At 52.0% G+C, this 24,196-nt stretch overlaps 1 protein-coding gene across 1 annotated transcript; it reads right to left on the reverse strand.

Moving 5' to 3' along the window:
* Positions 1-21,668: 21,668 nt before the first annotated feature.
* LOC143692707 (olfactory receptor 14J1-like) lies at positions 21,669-22,601 on the reverse strand. The gene has a single exon (XM_077172949.1). The coding sequence runs from the start codon at positions 22,599-22,601 to the stop codon at positions 21,669-21,671; it is 933 nt and encodes a 310-aa protein (XP_077029064.1).
* Positions 22,602-24,196: the final 1,595 nt, after the last annotated feature.

Below are 24,196 nucleotides of genomic sequence, written 5' to 3' on the forward strand. Positions count from 1 at the left end.
TGTGCAGCCCCACAGGTGCCACGGGCTCTGCAGGAGCTGGCAGAGGCTGCCCAGCAGGGAGGCCATGGGGCACAGAGCCCCAAGGCTGCTGTGGGCACCACGGCACAGGGGCCGTTCCCAGCCGCAATGCTCCTGGCCTGGGCTGGGCCTGCACAGGGGCTGGGCCACCATGGCTGGGCCAGCACAGGGCCACAAAGGGGCCACACAGCCGCTGCCAGGGCTGACAGCAAGGCCAGGCACACACAAGCAACTGCTGAGCATGGCCTGCGCTGGCCAGGCCTGACTGTGCCAAAGGCAGAGCTCAGCTGCCCTTGGCGGCTGCAGCAACACTCCAGAGCCCAAAGAGCCTCCATGGCTGGGCTGGAGACCAAGGCTGCAGCAGGGAAATGCAGGGCTGCTGCGGGATGGGGAGGCCATGGAATTCCAGCACACACCTCAGCTCTCTGATGATCCCAGCACCATGCTGGGCCCTGTTTCAGACTGGAGCAGAGCAGATGTTGATGGGACAGGAGCCCTGCGGGGCTGTCAGGGACCTGCAGCTTGCAAGGTGCTCTGCTCTCCCTCAGGTGCTCTGGGAGAGATCCAATCCCAGCTGGGCACCTCAGGGCACAAGTGGCGCTGCCTGTTGATGGGCACACAGCTAATGTCTGCCTGGAAAGGGGCACAGGTTTTAATTCCTGTTAGTTTTATAATATACAAGCAAATCTTTGTTATCTGGGTCACTTGAGGATTTTAAGTAATGGCAACGTTTTCCCACCAGGAAGAGGAACTTCCTGGATCTACTGGATCCTTCTACTGATGTCACGGGAAGAAATACAGATCTTGCCCTCTGCCACTGACATTCAGTCTAATATTTAATGACCCCCTTTCTTCAGGTTTATTGGCTACAGGTTTCCAGCTCTCCTGTTTAAATGGCTGTGTCTAAGGACATCTCTTCACTGGATCAGCTGGATCTATGTCCTTCCTGCTGCTCTCAGATTTCCTCCTCCAGATGCTCTCTGGTCATTTGAACGCCTCTCAGCTGACTGGTTTCATGCTTTGAACTTCAGGGAGTGGCCAAATATTTCATGTTAAAAAAAATATGAATTGAGTATCTCACTGTGGTTATACCTATCACTGAATTTCCATTTCTTATGTATTTGCTTAAAAACTATTCCTGTTCAGAAAGCCGTGGGGGATGGTGGACATGTCAGATGCTGCTGGGACATCCCAGAGAGCTGAGGGAAGAGCTGTGATGGTTATTAAACTGTTCAAATGTTCATCTTCTATTTGTTGGCAAGAAACCTTTCTGTGCCTCTGAGTGTCACCAGTCCCTGAGCCCAAAGGACACAAACCTGATGAGTTGTGGTTCCCACTGCAGGGGCTGCGCTTGGACCTTGGCTCTGCACAGGAGAGCTCTTCATCCCCTTTCTCTCTTTTCCTCCCTCTGGGCATGGAGGGAGCTCCTGGCTTCAGCCTGTGACTCGTGTGTGCAAAGAGCAAATCTGGGCAGAATCGGGGCAGGGAGGGTTTGGGGGGACCTTGGGATCTGTGCTGGGCACAGAAGGTGTTTTCCATTGCTCTGAGACTGTCTGCTGTGCAAAGTGGATTTAATATCCAGAAGAGGAATGACTTTGGCATTTGATGGAGCTGTGCCTTCCCTTGGCTTTGTTGGCTGACAAGAAATGAAAATCCCTCTGTGTCTCAGGCAGCTCCTTCTCCAAGGAAAGCAGGTGGGAGTTGGAGCCAAGGACCTGAAAGCTGCAGGTGCAGCCTGGGCTGGAGGGAGCTCAGATTTGCACAAGGCTGCTCTGAGTGCCAGGGCTTGGATGGGGGAAATGGTGGGATGGGGGTAGGGACAGAGTCTGATTGATTGTCAGCCATGAAGGGTCTTGATTTTCATATCTATTCAAACTGCATGAGGAGGTACCTGGATTCAATGTCAATTGGAGATTGTGCATATCATTGTATTAACAGGGAAAAAAAAACCTAAACAGGACCTACAAAATGTTTTCTTGCTGTCTTTTTAAATATCATGTATTCAGTTTCAATACACTACTGAGATCTACTTAACCACAAAGGATTTGAAAATTAAAATCAAATCATTCCCAGAGGCTTGGCTTGTTCAGGTGTTATAAATGTTAATGAGCCCTGGGACACTGAATTCCTGCACTGAAGAGCTGAACTGAACAAGTGATTTGGAAATTAAATCTAATTATTCCCAGAGGCTTGGCCTGTTAAGGTGTTCTGAATGTTCATGAGCCCTGGGACACTGAATTCCTGCACTGAAGAGCTGAAGGCTGAACAAGCCTCTGGAGCAGGGAAATTCAGCAGCAGCCTCCAAGTTGCTGAGGATGTCAGCAGCCCCCACTGAGGCCATCCCTGCCCAGAGACCGTGGGGGAATGGGCAGACAAGGAGAGCGTCCCTGGGGCTGGGGCAGCACAACTCAGAGGCACCAGCGGCTCCAGCTGGGCAATGGAGTGTGGAATGTGGCTGGGAAAGCCCTGCCTGGGCTGGGACAAGCAGCACAGACAAGCCCTGACTCCCATCTCCCAAACAATTCTCTCAAGGAGACATTTAAGAGGAATTAAAATTGTTTGTGTACCCTGAGTTGAAAACACTGGAGAAATACTGACAAGAAATTCTCAGGAGCTCAAAACAACCAAGCAGCCTTTACTGGCAACTTTAAAAAATCAAATAAATTTTCGCAAAAGGTTTAATAGGACATTCAATCAACAAAACAACACTTCTCAAAGCATTAATTTGGCCTATTCAACTTCACAAACTCTAAGCCTGTTCAATTTCATGTTAATCAAAATTTGCAAGAGGACAAAAATAGAAGAAGTATTTTTCTTTCTCTCTCTCAAAGAGATAGAAAGACAAATAAGCTTCAGAGAAGCACACACACAGCTACCAACTCCTGGATTCCAGCACTGTTCAGATGGAAATTCCAAGAGGACGTAGGGTCAAGATGTGTGCTTGCCTTGTGGTCAGCCTTCAGTACCCCTTGGTCTCCCTGGGCCCTTCCCCCAGGTGGGGCTTGGGCTCATTTGGTCCCTCAGGAGCTGGGCTGGGGCTGCAGAGGTGGCTGTGGAGCATTGCCTGTGCTGTGCCAGGGACTGGCAGCCACTGCTGGGCTGGGATAGAGGCTCTGGGGGGATTGGGGTTCCAGGGCAGGGCAGGGCTGGGTTTCCAGGGCAGGGCAAGGCTGGACCTACCCCCTGCTCTCCCCCACACACAAAATGTTTCCAGCCAACAATCTCCTCCAGGCTGTCACAACAGGCAATGTTGGAGGTGAAATCCCAAATTTGGCCATGTGTGCCTGGCCCAGAAGGACAGTTCCTTTCCATAGGAAGGAAAGCACAGAGCCCCAGTGTTTGGAAGGCAAGTGAGAGCTTCTCTCATCCAAGGCCAGCAAGACTTGTCAGGAATGGCGGATTTTGTCTGGGAGCAGTCTTTGGATAGAGGGAATTTGGAGGTGACTCTTTGTGTCTGAGTGCACACAGGAGTGCCTGTGCTGGGGAAATGTGGCAGAAATGCTGCTCTCTGAGGGGTTTGAGAGCCTTGGATAGCTGAGTCAGTCAGGCCTGTAAGTAAGATTACATCATGAGGAATAAGTTAAAAGCTATTAAGAGCTTTTTTTTGCCAAGTAACGTTTCATATGATATAAGTTAAGTTGAATATTTTTTACTGTTATTCTACCATTAAATCATTAAGTCGTAGTGTGTAAGTTAAGTTAAATACTGTTTGTGGGAATCCATAAAATTAGAGGGTTCTAGGAAAGCTGCAAAAGACAGGCCTCAGATACAGCAGAATTGTGAACAGTGCTAAAGCAACAGTCATGAGATAGGTCAGCAGAAAAATTATTTAAACTGTAGAAAACGCAAGGTCAAATAGAACAATAGCCTATGTATTAATGCTTGTCTGAATATCTCTCTAAGTTGCAGAAAGTTTATCTAGCAAGATATTAGGAAGGTTAAAGCTTAGTAATGGAGCTCTGTGCGTTGTCTCTTACAAACAGGTACTGTATTCTAAAAAAGCAAGCATTGTTTTAACCAAAGGTACGTGTGCTTATGGTGATTGGATAGAACTACTCTCAATATACTTTTGCTTTGTGTGATTGGTCAAGAAGCTTATAAAGTATGTTGTAACATGAAGTTTTCTGGCCTGCTGCCTGGATTGTGAGCTGCTAGCATCTTCCCATTATCATAATCATGTAATGAGACTGATGCTGAAAAAAGAAACAGCTCGAGACACTTTCCATAGCACCCCCATCTCGTTCGCATCTGTAAATAAACCCCCAGCCGGTGTTAAAGTTAAGTGCTGTTCTTTTGCTAAATTGTCGAGTTGAAGGTATCAGTTAAGGTTAAAGTGTAAGTTAAGTCCTGTTAAGTTTGAGCTCTGTTCAGCTTTTGGGCCGTATTCCTTTTATCCTTGCCCTCACTGTCTTTGTGTCACACACACACACACAGGGACAGTTCTCGGCTCATTTCTGGTTTGATTGTCCAGACTTTATTTGGTTTTGTTGTTGCTTTGTTTCCTTGGTGTACCTGAAGTGTCCAGTCAGGAGCAGAGTGACTCCTGCCAAGGAACTTTGTGCTGCTGTCCCTTAATATTAAATCTGGCTTTTGCTGTTCCCTTGCTGGGGATTTTTTCAGCGCTCTCAAGGCCTCATTGGTACCAGGGTGAAGGAGCCCTGGCCCAGGCTCTGGCCGTGGGGGACACGGGGACGCTGCCGGGGGGTCCCTGTCCCCCTGTGCCACCCCCAGGGCCCCGGCCCCCCGTCCCCGTGTCAGGCTCTGGGGTCGATCTCGTGGAACATCCTCTGGGGGAGGCTGCGGCGCCGGGGGCGGGGGGACCCGGGGGGACAGGGGACCCCACTGTGCACGAGCAGGGTTGGACTGCTCTGGGGGGAACTGTGAGGGGGCCGGGGCAGAGTGACCTCCCCAGTGACCTCACACAGCCCCTGTGATGTCACAGAGCCAAATCTGGGATGTCACCCTGGAATGTCATGCAGCTGCACTGTGATGTCGCAGAAGACTCTGTGATGTCAGAAAGTCACCCTGTGATGTCACAATCTGTACTGTGATGTCATAGCCTGCTCTATGATGTTACACAGCTGGCCAGTGATGTCACAATGCTCTCTCTGATGTCACAGAGCCACCCTCTATGATGGCAATATCTGCTCTATGGCCTCACACCGTTCTCTGTGATGTCACAGACAGATGTGTGATGTCACAAACCCCTCAATGATATCACAAAACCCTCTCTGTGATGTCATATTGCCACTTTGTAAGGTCACAGTATACACTCTGACCTCACAGCCAGCTCTATGATGCCATACAGCCATGCCATGATGTCACAGCCTGCTCTGTGATGTCACAGAACCCCTCTATGATGTCATACAGTTCCCTCTATGATGCTGTAGCTGCTCAGTGACCTCACACAACAAACTCTGTCTTGTCATAGCCCTGTCTGTGACCTCACACAGCCCACTCTGTGCTGTCACACAGCCCCTTGCTGACATCACAGCTGCTCTGTGCCTCCATGACACAGCCACAGAGGAGCTGCTGTGACACAGCCCCCTCTGGGACATGCCACAGCCCCTGGCAGTGCTGAGCCCCTGGGAGCTCTGTCTGTGCCCTGCTGGTGTCCCTGAGGGGCCCTGGCAGTGCCCCAGCCCTGCTGGGCTGTGCACAGGAGCTGCTCCTGGCCAGAGCTGTCTCTCTGCAGCTCTGCTGCCCTTGCCAGGAGCTGCCTCTGGGCAAGGAGCCCAGCCCAGCTCAGCAGCACAGACACAGCACAAGGCCTGTAATGACCCTCTGGGGCTTTGGTGCTCTTTGTGTCTACCGTGGCCAAAGTGCTGCCCAAGTTGGCTCTGGCAGGGCTGTCTTGCAGCTGCTGCCCATCCCTGTGCCCTGTGCAGCCCAGGCTGTCCTACGGTGTCCCTGCCCTGCGCCTCTGTCCCTGCAGGCTGTCGGCATCCTCTGGCTGCCCCACCTGACTGGGCTCTTCCTTTGCTGACAGCTCTGCCTCCTGCCTGCCTCTGCCTGCCCACACAAAGCCTTGGGCAGATACCAAAAGGGTTCATTCAATTTTTACTGTGCCTGTGAACTTTCAGCACAAGAACAAGCCATGCAGGGGCTGCTTTCCCAGCAAGGATGGTTGGAAGACAAGAAGACATCTAGCTCAAGAATGTAACGGCAGAAAAAAGAAGGACTGAAACTGGGAACTTGGGGTGGATTTTATGGTAATGGGTAAATTGTAATACACATTTAGTGACGCTGGTAGAATTACACATCCACATAGGGTTAGGAGTTATCCCAAACTAGATCTCAGGCCTGAATAAATGATACCCTCTTAAACAGCAATTTAGTGTTAATGAGTCCTATTCTGATATTTTGGCTTTGATAGTGGTGAGGCCTCACAGAACCAAGGATTCAGCTGTGACACTGAGCAAACCCATGGAATAAAGGGTCCATTGTGACAGCATGGAACCCCATGGAACCAAAATCCATTTTGGCACATTGGGGCCACATTGAAAAAATGGCCCATTGTGAAACTGTGCATTCAAGGAGACCATTGTGACACTGAAAAACCTCTGGGAACCATGGGGCCATTCCAACACAGCAAGGCCTGGTAGAACCATGGGTCCATTGTGACACTGCAGAACCTCACGGAACCAAGGTGACCGTGTTCTGCTATGGAACCTCATGGAACAAATGGTCCATGGTGACCCTGCAGAACCAAGGAGATGCTGTTGGCTGTGTGAAAGCTCATGGAACCAGAAATCCATTGTGACACAGCAACGCCTTATGGAACCAAGGGTCCCTTGTTAAACTCTGTGGCCTCATGGAATCATGAGCCATTGTGACACAGCATGGCCACATGGAGCCAAGGGGCCACTGTGACACTGCAGATCCAAGGAGGCCATTGGGATGGAGAAACCTCATGGAACCGAGAGTTCATTTTTACACTGTGGGGCCGGTGGAACCAAGGGTATGACAGTGACTTTGTGGGGCCTCATGGAACAATGGAGACTGTTCTGACACTTTGGGACCCACTGGAACCAAAGGACCATTATAGAATGGCACGGCCTCAAGGAATCAAGGGGACTACAGTGAACTTTGGGGGTCTCCATGGGATGAAGGGTCCAAGGAACCAAGGATACCATTGTGACACTCTGGGGCATCATGGAACCAAAGGTCCATTGTGACACAGCTGGACCTTGTGGAGCCAAGGGGACCACAGTGACACTGCGGGTCTCAGTGAAACCAATGGTCTGTTGTGACACTACGAGGCCTTATGGAATCATGGAGACCATGGTGACACCAAAGGCCTCATTGAAACAAGGGGGCATTGTGACACTACAAGGCCTCTTGGAAGCAAGGAATCATTGTGGTACCATGGAGCGTTGGCAGGCCAAGGGGCAGTTGTCACACTGTGTGGCACCAAGGAGTCCATTGTGACACTACAGGGCTCCATGGAACTAAGGATTTGTGGAACAGTGCTGGAACACATGGAACCAAAGGTCCATTATGACACTGCAGGGCCTCATGACATCCTGGAGGCCATGATGACACTTTGAGGCCTCGTTGAATCACGGGGCTCTGCAGGGCCTCATGGAACCAAGGAGCCCCTTCTGACATTGTGAGTACCCATGGAACCAAGGTCCAGTGTGACACCATGGAACCAAGGAGACTGTTGTTGTCTGGTTTTGGCAGTACAAAAGCTCATGGAACAAAAAGTCCATTGTGACACTGTGGGGCCTCATAGAACCAAGGAGACTGATATGACACTTAGGGACCCACTGGAACCAAGGGGCCATTGTGACACCACAGGGCCTCATAGAACCAAGGAGCCATTGTAGCACAGCAGGGCCTCATGGAATCAAGGAGATCACAGTGACCCTGTGGGGCTCCACAAGGGGCTGTGGGGCTCTATAAGGGGCTGTGGGCTCTATGAGACCATGGGGCTGTTTTAACTGTGGAACCAAGGATACCATTGTTACACTATGGGGCATCATGGAACGAAGGAGGCCATTGTGATCCAGTCGGGGAACCTGCTGAGACTATTGTGACCCTTCAAGGGCCATTGTGGAGCTGCAGGGCCTCGTGGAACCAATGAGACCATTGTGACATGGCACGGCCTCATGGGAGCAAGGGGCCATTGTGACACTATGGGTCTTGTAGAGCTGAGGGGCCCTTGTGACCCTGTGTGGCACGATGGAACCAAGGAGAGCACTGTGACACTGCAGGGCTCCGTGGAACTGAGAACTCGTGTGGCAGTGAGGAGCCCAATGGAACCAAGGGGCCATTCTTTACTTCAGGGCTTCACGGAACCAAGGTGCCATTGTGATACTGTGGAACCAAAAGAGACCATTGTGACACTGAGGGGCTTCATGGAACCAATGAGACCATTCTGGCACTCTGAGTCCCCATGGAACCAAGGGGCCATTGTGACACCACAGGGCCTCACAGAACCAAGGCAGCCACTGTGACACTGCAAGGTTTCATGGAAGCAAGGGACCATTGTGACACTGCGGGTCCCCATGGAAGCAAGGGGCCAGTGTAACACATCCAGGCCTGCTGGAACCAAGGGGCCATTGTGATCCTCAGGAACCCAAAAGAACCAAGGGGCCATTTTGAGACTCTGTGACCTCATGGAACCAAGGGGCCATTGTGGCATTGCACAGTCCCATGGAAACAAGCAAGGCCTCATGGACACTGCAAGGCCTCATGGAAGCAAGGGGCCATTGTGCCACTGCGGAGCCAAGGAGACCATTGTTATATCGCTGGGCCTCATGGAAACAAAGATCTGTTGTGATCCTACAGAGCCTCATGGAACCAAGGGGCCATTGTGATGCTGCAGGGCCCCAAGGATCCAAGAACATGGAACAGGTCTGGCTGGCTGGGCCTCCTGGGGGCTGCCTGACTGGTCCAGCTGACCTTGGCATATTGAGGGTTGCTTCTCATCAGCCCCTGAAACCTTGGAGTTCTGTGCTTTCCTTCCTGTGGGAAAGAATTGTCCTTCTCCTCCAGGGGTTCATGGTTGAAATTGGGATTCCTCTTCCAAATTTGATTATATCCAAGGATTATTCCCATTGGTCACCTGGAGGGACAGACAGCTCTGGCTGGCCTTGGCCTCTTGGGGGCCACCTCTCATCTGCCTTCAAAGCACTGGGGGCCTGTGCTTTTCTCCTCATGGGAAAAAACATCTCTCAAGTCCAGGCATCCATGGCCAAAACTGAGAATTCACCTCCAGAATTCCTTAAATCCAAGGAGAGCTCCAGACAAAAGCTTTCAGGACTATCTAGGTTCCCTCGGCTTGCTAAGGGCCAGCTCACATCTCCCTTTGAAGCACTGGGGTTCTGCACTTTCCTTCCTATGGAAAAGAACTGTCCTTCTTGTCCAGAGCCCAATAGACAAAAGTGGGGTTTGGCCTCCCAGATTCTGTCTATCCAAGGATTCTTCCCTGACAACAGATCTGGCTGCCTTGGCCTCCTTGGGGTTGCCTCTAATCAGCCTTTGGAACACTGGGGCTCTGTCCTTTCCTTCTTATGGAGAACTGTCATTCCAGTCCAGGAACCCGTGGCTGAAATGGAATTCCACACCCAAAACTCCCCATATATCCAAACACTGCTTTCAGACAAAAGCTGCAAGGACAGACAGGTCTCGCTGGCCTTGGCCTCTGGTGACTGCTTCTCATCTGCCTTCAAACCCTGGGGTTCTGTGGTTTCCTTCCTATAGAAAAGAACTGTCCCTCTTGTCCGGGTGCTCTTGGCCTCAAGCCCTTGACCACTCTATAGGGACACAGGAGCTCTGTGCTCAGTGGGGTGGAGACTGAGGACATCGGAGGAGAGCCCTGGGAGGGACTGAAGAGTGGTTTCAGAGATGGTGGATCCTTTTGACATAGTAGAAAACAGCCAGAGAAAGAAAGAATTATTTCCAAAGGCACCTGCGGAGGTCCAGGCTGGACACCAGGAGAAAGGAATTTCCCTGGCAGGGCAGGGCTGTGGTGCAGCACGTCCCCCAGGAGGAGCCTGGAGCAGCCCAAGGCTTTGTGTGGGCAGGCAGAGGCAGGCAGGAGGCAGAGCTGTCAGCAAAGGAAGGGCCCAGCCAGGTGGGGCAGCCAGGGGATGCCGACAGCCTGCAGGGACAGAGGCGCAGGGCAGGGACACCGTAGGACAGCCTGGGCTGCACAGGGCACAGGGATGGGCAGCAGCTGCAAGACAGCCCTGCCAGAGCCAACTTGGGCAGCACTTTGGCCACGGTAGACACAAAGAGCACCAAAGCCCCAGAGGGTCATTACAGGCCTTGTGCTGTGTCTGTGCTGCTGAGCTGGGCCGGGCTCCTGGCCCAGAGGCAGCTCCTGGCAAGGGCAGCAGAGCTGCAGAGAGACAGCTCTGGCCAGGAGCAGCTCCTGTGCACAGCCCAGCAGGGCTGGGGCACTGCCAGGGCCCCTCAGGGACACCAGCAGGGCACAGACAGAGCTCCCAGGGGCTCAGCACTGCCAGGGGCTGTGGCATGTCCCAGAGGGGGCTGTGTCACAGCAGCTCCTCTGTGGCTGTGTCATGGAGGCACAGAGCAGCTGTGATGTCAGCAAGGGGCTGTGTGACAGCACAGAGTGGGCTGTGTGAGGTCACATATTGGGCTATGACATCACAGAGTTCTTTGTGTGAGGTCATTGAGCAGCTACAGCATCATAGCGGGGATTCTGTGACATCACAGAGCAGGCTGTGACATCATGGCATGGCTGTGTGTCATCATTGTGGGGGCTGTGAGGTCAAAGTGTGTGCTGTGACATTACAGAGTGGCAGTATGACATCACAGAGAGGGTTTTCTGGCATAACTGAGGGAGTTGTGACATCACACAGCTGTCTGTGACATCATAGTGTGAGGCCACAGAGCAGACTCTGCCATCATAGAGGGTAGCTCAGTGACATCAGAGAAGGGGGTTGTGACATCACTGGGTGGCTGTGTAATATCATAGAGCAGGCTGTGACATCACAGAGACTTCTGTGACATCATAGAGCAGCTGTATCACATCATAGGGTGACATCTCATAGTTGGCTGTGTGACATCACGGGGGCTGTGTGACATCACAGGGGCTGTGTGAGGTCACTGGGGAGGTCACTCTGCCCCGGTCCCCCTCACAGTTCCCCCCAGAGCAGTCCAACCCTGCTCGTGCACAGCGGGGTCCCCTGTCCCCCCGGGTCCCCCCGCCCCCGGCGCCGCAGCCTCCCCCAGAGGATGTTCCACGAGATCGACCCCAGAGCCTGACACGGGGACGGGGGGCCGGGGCCCTGGGGGTGGCCCTGGGGGACAGGGACCCCCCGGCAGCGTCCCTGTGTCCCCCAGGGCTCCTTCACCCTGGTACCAACGAGGCCTTGAGAGCGCTGAAAAAATCCCCAGCAAAGGAACAGCAAAAACCAGATTTAATATTAAGGGACATCAGCACAAAGTTCCTTGGCAAGAGTCACTCTGCTCCTGACTGGACAATTCAGGCACACCAATGTAACAAAGCAACAACAAAACCAAACAAAATCCAGGCAATCAAACCAGAAATGAACTGAGAACTGTCCCTGTGTGTGTGTGACACAAGGACAGTGAGGGCAAGGATAAAAGGAATATGGCCCAAAAGCTGAACAGAGTTCAAACTTAACAGGACTTAAGTTACACCTTAACCTTAACTGATACCATCAATTTCACAATTTAGCAAAAGAACAGCACTTAACACTATTTAACCAAACTTAAAACATATGACTTACCAATTTAACATAAGAATAACATTTACTATTCAACTTAGCTAATAAATTAAATTGAACTTAATACCTTAGGAAAGGAACAACTCTTAGCAGCATTTAACTTTACTTAGACCTTGTGATTTAACCTTATCTCAAGGCCTGACTGACTCAGCTATCCAGGGCACTCAAACCCCTCAGAGAGCAGCATTTCTGCCACATTTCCCCAGCACAGGCACTCCTGTGTGCACACAGACACAAAGAGTCAGTGCAAGGCACCTGCGAGAAATTCCCCTGAGGGCAGGAAATGCTCCCTGAGGATCCTTTGGCATCTCCCCAGCAGGCAAAGGGTTGAGCCTGGAGGAGTGGGGGGATCAGCCCAGGCTCCGTCATTGTTGGGGATCCCCGAGTGCAGCAAACGGGAGAGTTCCTGGCTGGGAGAGGCCCCACTCAGAGGGAGTCGCTGGCCCAGGAGAGCTCCAAGGGCTCCTTTTGTAGGGCCCCAAGAGAGGGGCTTCAGTCCCAGCAATGGTTCAGCCTGGCCGCACTTGGCACCAACAGCTTTCTTTGGCAGTGTGAGAACAGGGATGTTGTGCCACTGAGGGAACAAAACCAGTTCCCAGGGCTGCTCCTCCAGAAAGCAGGAGCTGGTTGGGCAGCAGCAGTGCCTGGAGCAGACAGTGTTTGTGATGAGCTGCAGAGGAGCTGAGCCCAGGGGCTGTTGGCCAAGGCCGAGCCCCAAGGAGCATTTCTCAGCTGGCAGGGCGGCCTGAGAAGGGGAGGGGGGAATGCAGCAGCACAGGGCCCATGGAACCAAGGGAGCATTGTGACACTGTGGGGCCCTGTGAGACCAAGGGACCATTGTGACACTGTGGGGCCCTGTGAGACCAAGGGACCATTGTGACACTGTGGGGCCTCATGGAATCAAAGAGACCACAGTGACATTGCTGGGCCTCATGGAACCATGGAGAGATCATTGAGACACTTCACTGCCTCCTGGAACCAAGGAGACCATTGTTATACTGTGGGGCACTATTGAATCATGGAGACCATTGTGACACTATGAGGCCTAAGGGAATAAGCAAAGCACTGTTACACTGTGAGGCCTCATGGAACCAGTGAGACCATTGTGACCCATGGAGTCCCCAAAGAACCAAGGGGACCATTGTGATCTCTGGGGCCTGGTGAAACCAAGAGGCCTTTGTGACATTGCAGGGCTGCATGGAACCAAAGGTCCAGGGTGACACAGAGGGGCCTCCTGTCATCAATGGTCCATTGTGACACTGTGGAGCCAAAGGAGACCATTGTGACACTGCAAACCCCCAGGGTCCAAAGGTCCATTGTGACACTGCAAGGCCTCATGGAATCATTGGGACCATTGTGACACTGCGGGGTCTTCTGGAACCCAGGGGCCATTGTGACATTGCTGGATCCCATGGAAACAAGGATCCATCGTGACACTGCTGGACCCCATGGGATCAAGCCACCATTATGGCACGGCGGGGCCCCATGGATCCAAGGCACGATTGTGGCACTGTAGGGCCCCACAAACCAAGGGGACACCGAACAGATCTGGCTGGTTTGGCCTCCCAGGGGCTGCCTGACTGGTCCAGCTGACCCTGGCATGTTGAGGGTCTCATCTCATCTGCTGCTGAAGCACTGCAGCTCCGTGCTTTTCTTCCTATGGAAAAGAACTGTCCTCCTCCTCCAGGCACCTGTGGCCAGAACTGGGATTTCACCTCCAAATTTCCTTATATCCAGCGATTGTTCCAATAGGGATATTGCCAGGACAAGTCTGTCTTGCAGTGGTTTTACAAGGGTCACTTTGCATCGGTCTCAAAAAACACTGGGGAAGGCTCTGCGATTTCCTTCCTATGGCAAAGAACTGTCCTGCTTCTCCAGGTGCCCATGGCTGAGATTGGGGTTCCACCTCTAATATTCCCTATATCCAAAGTCTGGTCCCAGACAAAGTCTTCCATTCCTGACTAGTCTGGCTGGCCTTGGTCTAGTGAGGCTCTCCAAACACTGAGGCTCTGTGCTTTTCTTCTATGGGAAACAACTGTCCTTCTAGTGCAGATGCCCATGGCCAGAATTTGGGTTCCACCTTGAATATTGCCTGTTGTGACAAATTGGAGGAGACTATTGGCTGGAAACATTTCATATGTGGGGGGAGGAAGGGGCAGGTCCAGCCTTGCCCTGCCCTGGAACCCCAGCCCTGCCCTGCCCTGGAACCCCAATCCCCCCAGAGCCTCTATCCCAGCCCAGCAGTGGCTGCCAGTCCCTGGCACAGCACAGGCAATGCTCCACAGCCACCTCTGCAGCCCCAGCCCAGCTCCTGAGGGACCAAATGAGCCCAAGCCCCACCTGGGGGAAGGGCCCAGGGAGACCAAGGGGTATTGAAGGCTGACCACAAGGCAAGCACACATCTTGACCCTACCTCCTCTTGGAATTTCCATCTGAACTCTGCTGGAATCCAGGAGTTGGTAGCTGTGTGTGTGCTTCTCTGTATCTTTTTTGAGTTTTTCTCTTTCTGCATCTTCTTCTTCTGTTTCTGTGCTCCTGCAAATGTTGATTAACTTTAAATTGAACAGGCTTAGAGTTTGTGAAGTTGAATGGGCCAAGTCAATGCTTTCAGAAGTGTTTTTTGTTGATTGAATATCTGTTGTAATACATGACAAGAATTTCTAAAAGTAATGTAAAACTTTTTGTGTTACTGACAATCTGTTAAACCACTGAGATTCTGAACATGCCTCTGTGAAACACAAATGTTAATTATGAAAAAACCCCGGAACTTCCTCTTTCGTTTCCAGTCAACAAAGAAGCAGCGGGCCATGGCCCTGGCCCCCATCTCAACCAAACCAAACCAAACCAAACCAAACCAAACCAAACCAAACCAAACCAAGCAACCCTGCCATGGGCTGAGCCCCTTCCCCCCTCTCCAGGCTGCCCCCCCCCATCGGCCCCATTCTGACCAAACCAAACCCCAACAACTCCCAAACAGGAAAACAAAAGAGGCTACAAAACCCCAAACGGAACAAAGTCAGCCACAGCTATTAAAATCTCACCATCAAGTCCCCTCTCCCCAACACAACTCAAACCAAAAACCCCTACAACCTACCACCCATACAAAATAACCCTACAACTAAAATTAAACACAAAGAAAAACCCAAAACCAACCATAAAACCAATCCTAACACAACCCAACCACAACTTCCACCACAAGTTACTGGCAGGTCAAGTGTTAATCCTTTCAATACTTCATTGTTCCATCGAGTAAAAGAAAAAAAAAAAATACCAGCATATAAAAAAATATATAAAACCATAAAAGTCAGTAAAGGAGAAATTAAATCCCAAATAAAAAAGAAGAAAAAATACCTTAATCTTAAAACTAAAATCCTCTTGTAAACTATAATGAAAAAACTCTTTTTCTTTATAACACAAAAAACTTTTTAAAAAAATTACAATTAATATCAAAACAAACCCTCCATACTAAACTAAAAAAATTAAATAACTGTAATTTCATCAAAAGTTTAAACAGCAGGGAGAAAATCCAAGTAATCCAGTATCCACAAGAGAAGATCTCTATTCCCAGATATAAAAATAATTTTAAAAGTAAAAAATAGAAACTTTTACCCTTAAAGAACTCATCTTTAAAGCAATACCCCATAAGTTGACATGGTCCATCTACAAGCTGTGAAAAAGCTTGTAGCAATAAAAACAACTTCACAAGAACAAAGTTCCCCAGACAACTGTTATCCATGACAGAATTAAGAACCACAAAAAAAAAATTTTCTTCTAAAAAATCTCCATAACCTTAACAAGAAAAACTTCTCTCCTAAAGTAAACTAAAAAACTATTCTTAAAATAGTAAACGAGCTAGAAATTTTAAGTTTACTTACTTTACATTGTCAGTAAAAAGAAAAAGTTATAAAGAAAAAAAGTGTTCTAAAGGGTTTATTTAATTCTTACTACTTTTTTCTTTTTCAATTTACTTTTAATAAAAATGTCTCTATACCCTTTTAAAATGTTAGGACTACTTTACCTTTCCCGTAATCCTATCTCACAACAAAATAAATACATAAATAATTAACCAACACTAAAACACACCATACTCATCAAATCATTAGTTAAGAAATCTCAAGATTTGAAAAATCTTAAATTAACAAACCAAAACCACTACAATGTCATAATAAACATTTTGCCAAATTTCCCCTGATTTTCTAAAGTTCCCAGTAAAGGCTGATTTGTTGTTCTGACCTCTTGAGGATTTCTTGTCAGTATTTCTCCAGTGCGTCCAACTCAGGGGACACAAACAATTGTAATTCCTTTTAAATGTCCCCTCGAGAGAGTAGGGGGCAGGGATGGGAGTAGATGGGAGTCAGGGCTTGTGTGTCCTGCTTGGCCCAGCCCAGGCAGGGCTTTCCCAGCCACATCCCACACTCCATTGCCCAGCTGGAGCCGCTGGTGCCTCTGAGTTGTGCTGCCCCAGCCCCAGGGACGCTCTCCTTGTCTGCCCATTCCCCCACGGTCTCTGGGCAGGGATGGCCTCAGTGGGGGCTGCTGACATCCTCAGCAACTTGGAGGCTGCTGCTGAATTTCCCTGCTCCAGAGGCTTGTTCAGCCTTCAGCTCTTCAGTGCAGGAATTCAGTGTCCCAGGGCTCATGAACATTCAGAACACCTGAACAAGCCAAGTCTCTGGGAATCATTTGATTTTAATTTTCAAATCCTTTGTGGTTAAGTAGATCTCAGTAGTGTATTCAAACTGAATACATGATATTTAAAAAGAGAGCAAGAAAAGATTTTGTAGGTCCTGTTTAGTTTTGTTTTCCTGTTAATTCATTGATATGTGCAATTTCCAATTGACACTGAATCCAGGTAGCTCCTCATGCAGTTGGAATGGATATGAAAATCAAGACGCTTTATGGCTGACAATCAATCGGACTCTGTCCCTACCCCCACCCCACCATTTCCCCCATCCAAGCCCTGGCATTCAGAGCAGCCTTGTGCAAATCTCAGCTCCCTCCAGCCCAGGCTGCACCTGCAGCTTTCAGCTCCTTGGCTCCCACTCCCACCTGCTTTCCTTGGAGAAGGAGCTGCCTGAGACACAGAGGGATGTTCATTTCTTGTCAGCCAGCAAAGCCAAGGGAAGGCACAGCTCCATCCAATGCAAAAGTCATTCTTCTCCCTGGCTGTGCCCTGCCCATGATCCCCACAGCCTGTCCTGTTTCCTTTGTCCCTTCATTTCCAGGGAATTTCTGGCTATGGAGGGAGGTCCTAGTGCAGCCCTGGAGTGGGAACCACAACTCATCAGGTTTGTGTCCCTTGGGGGTCAGGAACTGATGAGACTCAGAGGCACAGAAAGTTTCTCCTCATGGCCAACAGACCATGGTTGAAGAGGACACAATTTAATAAAAATCACACTCTTCCCTGAGCTATGTGCAACATCCCAGCAGTGTCTGATGAGTCCACCATCCACAAGTAATTTCCATACTAAAAGTAATTCTGGACAAACATGGTTCTGTGATAGACATAAACACAATTAAGTTCTTGTATCAGGATGCTCATCCTGGAGTGGGTGCAAAACAGCTCAGAACAATTCCTGATTTGCAAAGCTGTCAGTGGTGGGTGGAGAAGGGAGGTCAGGCTGCTCTTGGTGCTGAGGAAATGCTGAAACCAGCCTGACTCATTTCATCTCCTCCTGTCCTGGCTGATCTCCCCTCTTTCCCCTCCCACCCATTGGCTTTTGTCTCCCACCAGGCCCCCGGTGAAGAGCCTGGCTCTGTGTTCTCCATCCCCTCCTCGCTGGCACTGCCAGGCTGGGATGAGGAGCCCCTCAGCCTTCCCTGCTCTGGGCTGGACAAGCCCAGCTCCCTCAGCCTCTGCTCACAGCCCAAGGGCTCCAGCCCCACCTTGGAGGCCCTTCCCAGACCCTGCTCCAGCTGCCAGACATCTTTCCTGCCCTGGGCAACCCAACCCAGGCCACAGTGACCTGGAGAATCCCCGTCCTTGATGTCCTGGTCACACAGCCCTGGCCCCTTGTCCCCATGTCAGGCTCTGGGGTGGATCCTGTGGAACATCCTTTGGTGGAGGCTGTGGCTCCAGGTGGGCTGGGGGGATCCTGGGGGACAAGGACCCCGCTGGGCATGGACAGCATTGGACTTGTTGGGAGAAACTGTGAGGGGGAGCTGGGGCCGAGTGACCAACCCAGTGACCTGACACAGCCCTGCTGGGATGTCACACAGCCCCTCTGGGATGTCACACAGCCCTGCTGGGATGGCACACAGCCCCTCTGGGATGTCACAGCCTGCTCTGTGAGCTCACAGCCCATTCTCTAATGTCACACAGCTGGTCTCTGATGTCACAGCCAACTCAGTGATGTCATAGACTGCCTCTGTGATGTCAGACCTCTGCCCTGTGGTGTCACAGCTGGCTCTGTGATGTCACAGAGGCAGTCTATGATGTCATATGTGCTCAATGACCTCACATCCCCCACTCTGTGATGTCATAGCCCACTCTGTGACCTCATGTTACTAGATGATCAATTGCCTACACCAGCTGAGCTGACACCTGGAGCTTGTTCTCCACATCCCCAGGCCTATGGAAACCACACAAGGACCATTGTGTGAGAAGGGGAACTGGAAGTTCAGCAGCCTCAGGGTCCTGCCAGCTCAGCCAGGCCCAATGGAATATTGGGGTTTTCAAGTTTTCAATATTCTGGGTAAGAAAGTGAGGCAGTAACAAAACTTCTACACAGCAATTAGGAAGGGCAGACTTTGGCCTGTTCAGGATGCAGATTTGGGGAGTACCAAATCAGGTACTGATTTTTTTTAAGGGAAACAGCCCTTAAAAACAAATAGGGTCCGGGATGGATGGACACATTTCAAGAAAATAATCTTAAGGGGGAAGGAGCTGCCTCTCCCAGTGTGGCAAAAGATGAGCTGGTGAGGAAAATGACTGGCCTGGCTGTCCATGGAGGTTTTGTGGGAACTCAGGGAAAAAGGGCCAGCAACTCAGGAAGTGTTTAAGGATGTTGTTTGGTTATGCCGAAAGAAAAGTTGAGAGGTGAAAGCTGAGTTAGAAATTAACATGGCAGCATCTGTTAAAAAAATGTTAAGTCGTTTTTATATAAAATTTAATAGCAAAAAGGAGGGAGAAGGAGAACCTCTACTCTTTATTGGATAAAGTGGAGAAAACAGTAACTAAAGAAAAGGAAAAGGCTGAGCTACTTAACATCTTGTTTTTCTCAATTTTCAATATTAGGACAGGTTTCCCTCAGGACAAGTGTTCTCCTGAGCTGGTAGATAGGAACAGGGAGCAGAACAGCCCCCTGGAATCCAGAAGGAAGCAGCTGGGGACCTGCTGAGCCACTCAGATGCTCACAGGTGTATGGGATCAGATGGGATTCATCCTAGGGGGATGAGGGAGCTGTGGATGAGCTCCCCAGGCTGCTCTCCATCATTTACCATCAGTCCTGGCTCAGCAGGGAGGGCCCAGAGCACTGGAGGGGCCAGTGTGAGCCCATCCCCAGGAAGGGCTGGAAGGAGGAGCTGGGGAACTCCAGGCCTGTCAGCCTGACCTGGGTGCCCGGCAAGGTTATGGAACAGATCACCTTGAGTGCCATCACAGGGCACCCACAGGATGGCCCAGGGATCAGAGCCAGCCAGCGTGGATTTCAATATCTGCATTGATGATCTGCATGAGGAGGATTGAGTCCATCATCAGCAAATTTGCAGATGACACCAAGCTCTGTGTGAGTGTGGATCTGCTGGAGGGCAGGAGGGCTCTGCACAGGGCCCTGGACAGGCTGGATGCAGGGCCCAAATCCAACAAGGTGAGGTTTAACAAGTCCCAGTGCCAGGTCCTGCACTTTGGCCACCACAACCCCTGCAGCACTACAGGCTGGGGACAGAGTGGTCAGAGAGCAGCCAGGCAGAAAGGGACCTGCAGGGACTGATGGACAGCAGGCTGGACATGAGACAGCAGTGTGCCCAGGTGGGCAAGAAGGCCAGGCCTGGCCAAGAAGGCTCCTGGCCTGGATCAGGAATGGAGTGGCCAGCAGGAGCAGGGCAGGGATTCTTTCCCTGTGCTGGGAACTGGTTGGGCAGCACCTTGAGTGCTGTGTCCAGTTCTGGGCTCCCCAATTTAGGAAGGACATGGAGGGGCTGGAGCGTGTCCAGAGAAGGGCAACAAGGCTGGGGAGGGGTCTGGAGCACAAGTCCTGTGAGGAGGGGCTGAGGGAGCTGGGGTTGTTGATCCTGGAGAAGAGGAGGCTCAGGGGAGACAAGGCAGTGTCAGGCCAAAGGTTGGACTTGATGATCTCCAAGGCCTTTTCCAACCTTGCTGATTCTGGGATTCTCTGAAACCACCCTTGGAGCAGGTGCAGGAGGAGCCCTGGGCCTCTTCTTCAGCAGCTCCAGCAGCCCAGGTCCCTCAGCTTCTCCTGCCAGCCCCAAAGCCCATCCTGTCAGTCCTGCAGAGCCTCTGCAGCTCCTCCTCACTGCCCAGAACAGGGAGCCCCAGAGGCAGACACAGCAGCCCAGATGTGCCCCCCTGGCCTGGGGTGCCTCTGGCAAGGGAGCAGCAGCAGGCACTGCAGGAGCCTGCAGCCAATTCCTGCAGCACTTGTAGGATGATCCTGCTGCCCAAGGGATGTTCCCATGGGGCCAAGTCAGGAACTGCAATGGGGAGTGGGGCCAGAGAGGAAAGGGCAAACAGGGATGGGCTGTTTGCACGGGAGGGAACAGAGCTGGGCAAGAGGAAGAGATTTGTAGCAGGGAAGAGCAAAGAAAGCAAAGGAGAAGCCAAGGAAATGGTCAGGGCAGTTTGGGGGTGGCTGCCAGGCAGCCCTGGCTCTGAGCAACAGCATCTGCAGTGGCACAGGAAAGTCCCAGCTGATGGGAACAAACTTTCTGGCTGAGTGCAGAGGCCAGGACAAAGCTGAGTGGTTTCCCTGGTGTCCTGCAGACCTTGCTGGCCCCAGGGGCTGATGGCATTTGTGCTCCCTCAGGTTCATGTCCCCACAGCAACAGCATGGGGGTGCTGGCCCTGCTGTGTGCAATGCAAACAGGGGCTGCTGAGGCAGTGCTGCTGTGTCTGTGCCTGCAAGGATGGGGCACCTGTGTGAGCTGGGGGAGAGGCCAGGGCTGCAGAGGGGGGATGTTGTTGGCAGCTGCATGAGGACGCTCTGGGACGCTGCCCTGGGCTGTGCAGCGCACTGGGCATGGATCAGCCCCTGCTCTGCTGCTCCTTCCCGTCTGCCCCAGGGCCCTTGCAGAGCCCCAGCCATGCTGTTTGCCCCCAGCCTGCCCACGGCCAGCCTGGGGCTGCTGACGGGGGTTTCTGTGCTGAGCATTGGCCTGGCCGTGTTCTTGAGAGAGCCTGGGCAAGGAGCCTGCAGCCCCCAGGGCCTGGCCTGAGGCGTCAGCGCTGCCCCAGCAGTGCCCATGGCCTGTCCCTGCTGCAGCCCCGGCACTGCCACCCCCAGGGCTGTGCCCGGCCCCGAGAGCACTCAGGCCCTGCAGCAACACCAGGGCCACCAGGGCAGCGGGGCAGGGCCACGGCAGCAGCACTGGCAACACCAAGTGCTGCTGCTGCTGCTGCTGCTGGGCACAGCTGCTGGGCCAGCACTGATCTGCCCCAGCTCTGCACACAGACATTGCTGCTGCAGCTCCAGAGAAGGCAACACGAGGGCATCTCTGCAGAAAACTCTGCTGGGACATCCTTTAGTTCCTTTAAAGTCACAAAGACCGCAGCCCCTCATTGACACAGTCTGTGGCCACAGGGAAGGTGGAGAGAAACAAAATGAGAAATGGCAAAACCAATGACATTTATTTGTAGATAATATGAAAAATTAAATCAAGGGAAACAACACCCCAAATCCAAACCAACACAAAGCATCATATATTACTTTTATTAAAATTATTTTGCAGAAATTGGCCAACAGTTTAATGTTTCTGAAACCATCCAGTCATCAGTCTCCACACTGCAGCCTTGAGCTCCTGGTTCCTCAGGCTGTAGATGAGGGGGTTCAGGGCTGGGGGCACCACCGAGTATAGAACTGACAGGGCCAGATCCAGGGATGGGGAGGAGATGGAGGGAGGCTTCAGGTAGGAAAATGCTGCAGTGCTGATGAACACAGAGACCACAGCCAGGTGAGGGAGGCAGGTGGAAAAGGCTTTGTGCCGTCCCTGCTCAGAGGGGATCCTCAGCACAGCCCTGAAGATCTGCACATAGGAGAAAACTATGAACACAAAACAACACAAGGATAAACTGCTAGTGACCACAAGAAGTCCAAGTTCCATTAAATAGGATTTGGAGCAGGAGAGCTTGACGATCTGTGGGATTTCACAGAAGAACTGGTCCAGGGCATTGCCATGGCACAGGGGCAGGGAAAATGTATTGGCCGTGTGGATGAGAGCATGTAGAAAGGCACTGGCCCAGGCAGCTGCTGCCATGTGGGCACAAGCTCTGCTGCCCAGGAGGGTCCCGTAGTGCAGGGGTTTGCAGATGGACACGTAGCGGTCGTAGCACATGATGGTCAGGAGGAAATACTCTGATCCAAGGAAGAACAGAAAGAAAAAGACTTGTGCAGCACATCCAGTGTAGGAGATGTCCCTGGTGTCCCAGAGGGAATTGTGCATGGCTTTGGGGACAGTGGTGCAGATGGAGCCCAGGTCAGCGAGGGCCAGGTTGAGCAGGAAGAAGAACATGGGCGTGTGCAGGTGGTGGCCGCAGGCTACGGCGCTGATGATGAGGCCGTTGCCCAGGAGGGCAGCCAGGGAGATGCCCAGCAAGAGGCAGAAGTGCAGGAGCTGCAGCTGCCGTGTGTCTGCCAATGCCAGCAGCAGGAAGTGCCTGATGGAGCTGCTGTTTGACATTTGCTGTGTCTTAGCATGGGTATCTGTGAAAAAAGTAATCATGGAATAGTTGGGTTTGGAGAGGACTTGAAATATCCCAGCACAGCCTGGGGGCACTTTCCCCCCACTGCCTGCCCAGGGCTCTGCTGCCTGGAGCTGTCCCTGCCAGCAGCTGCTTCCCTGTGCCCAGGGCTGGGCCCTGCCAGTGCTGCCAGAGCCCAGCCCAGCCCTGGGGGCTCAGCTCTGCCCTGCAGAGCCCTCCCAGCTCAGGCACTGCCCAGGGGCAGCTCTGGCTCTGCAGGCTCTGATGGCAACGTCAGAGCAACCCTGAGGAGGCTGGAAAAGCAACACTGATGCTGCCTCTAAGGGGCCCTGCGCTGATTTCTTTCACTGTCTGGTTTATAAACATCTGAGAGGATTGTTTTTTAAAACCTGAACTGAGAGATAAATATCTATGTGCATTTTCCTATCAAGACAACCCAGAAAAATAGATTAAAAAAAAATGATTTTCCCTTTTATGCAGACCCTGCCTCACTGTGCTCCCTTTATAATCTACTTGCAAATATTCTGCAGTTCAATGCCATGCTGGGAGCAGCCCTGAACAATGCAGCATCCTCCCCACACAAGGAGAACACTCCCAAGCCTCACCAGCTGTCTCCTCCCAGCCAGATCTTGTCCCCCAGTGCTGGGAGCAGCTGCCAGGGCTGGCTGAGAGCTGTCCCTGGCAGGCAGCAGAGTCCCTGCCCCAGCACAGCGCCCTGGGCTGCAGGACCCTGCTCTGCAGGACAGCCCTGGGCACCCCTGGCTGCTCTGCACAAGAGACAAGCAGAGAATGTACTCACAGGCTCTGCAGGCATTGGCATGTTCCAGCTTGAGGAGATCACTCCAGGAGCTGCAGCTGCACTTTCCTGCAGCCAGAGGTTCCTGTGCCAAGGGCTGGCAGTGATTGTGCCCCAGGCATTTCTCAGCCCCTTCCCAGCCCTGACTGATTGAAGCTCTCTGTGCCTCTGTGCTGTGCCCGGGCTGGCTGCAGGCAGTGCCCCAGCCCTGCTGGGCTGGCACAAGAGCTGCTCCTCAAGAGAAATGTGCTTTTGAAGCTCTTCTTGGTGAGCAGGAGCTGCCTCTGGGCCAGGAGCCCAGCCCAGCTCAGCAGCACAGACACAGCACAAGGACTTTAATCAGCCTCTGGGGCTTTGTGCTCAGGCCCTGAACATCAGTCCCTGAGAGGGAGCTGAAGAAACCTCTCCAGAACTCCAAGGCAGAATCCAACTCCAAAGTTTCTTGGACTTTTAATGGGTCCCAGTGAGGGACACGAGTGAGAAAGTGTCCCCAGGCCCCAGGCAGAGCAGAGAACTGCAGGCAGTGATGACAGGTGGAGACAAAGAGAAGCCAAGTCTTGGTGCCCTGGGGCACAGCAGGGTCTGTGCCACCAAGGGCTGGGAGGAGACACCTTTTCCTGAGGCCCTGGGGCCTCCTGGCACAGCCCCAGCCAGGCTGGGCACTGTCAGCCCCTTGTGCTGCCCTCAGCATCCCCCCCTAGCCCACATCCCACTGGCTTCAAGGATCTGCTGCAAGGAGTCCCTGGGGAGCCTTGCTCAGCAATGGCCCTGGGGGCT

This window comes from Agelaius phoeniceus (assembly GCF_051311805.1).
Source record: "Agelaius phoeniceus isolate bAgePho1 chromosome W unlocalized genomic scaffold, bAgePho1.hap1 SUPER_W_unloc_2, whole genome shotgun sequence".
In the NCBI taxonomy this organism is placed as follows: domain Eukaryota; kingdom Metazoa; phylum Chordata; class Aves; order Passeriformes; family Icteridae; genus Agelaius; species Agelaius phoeniceus.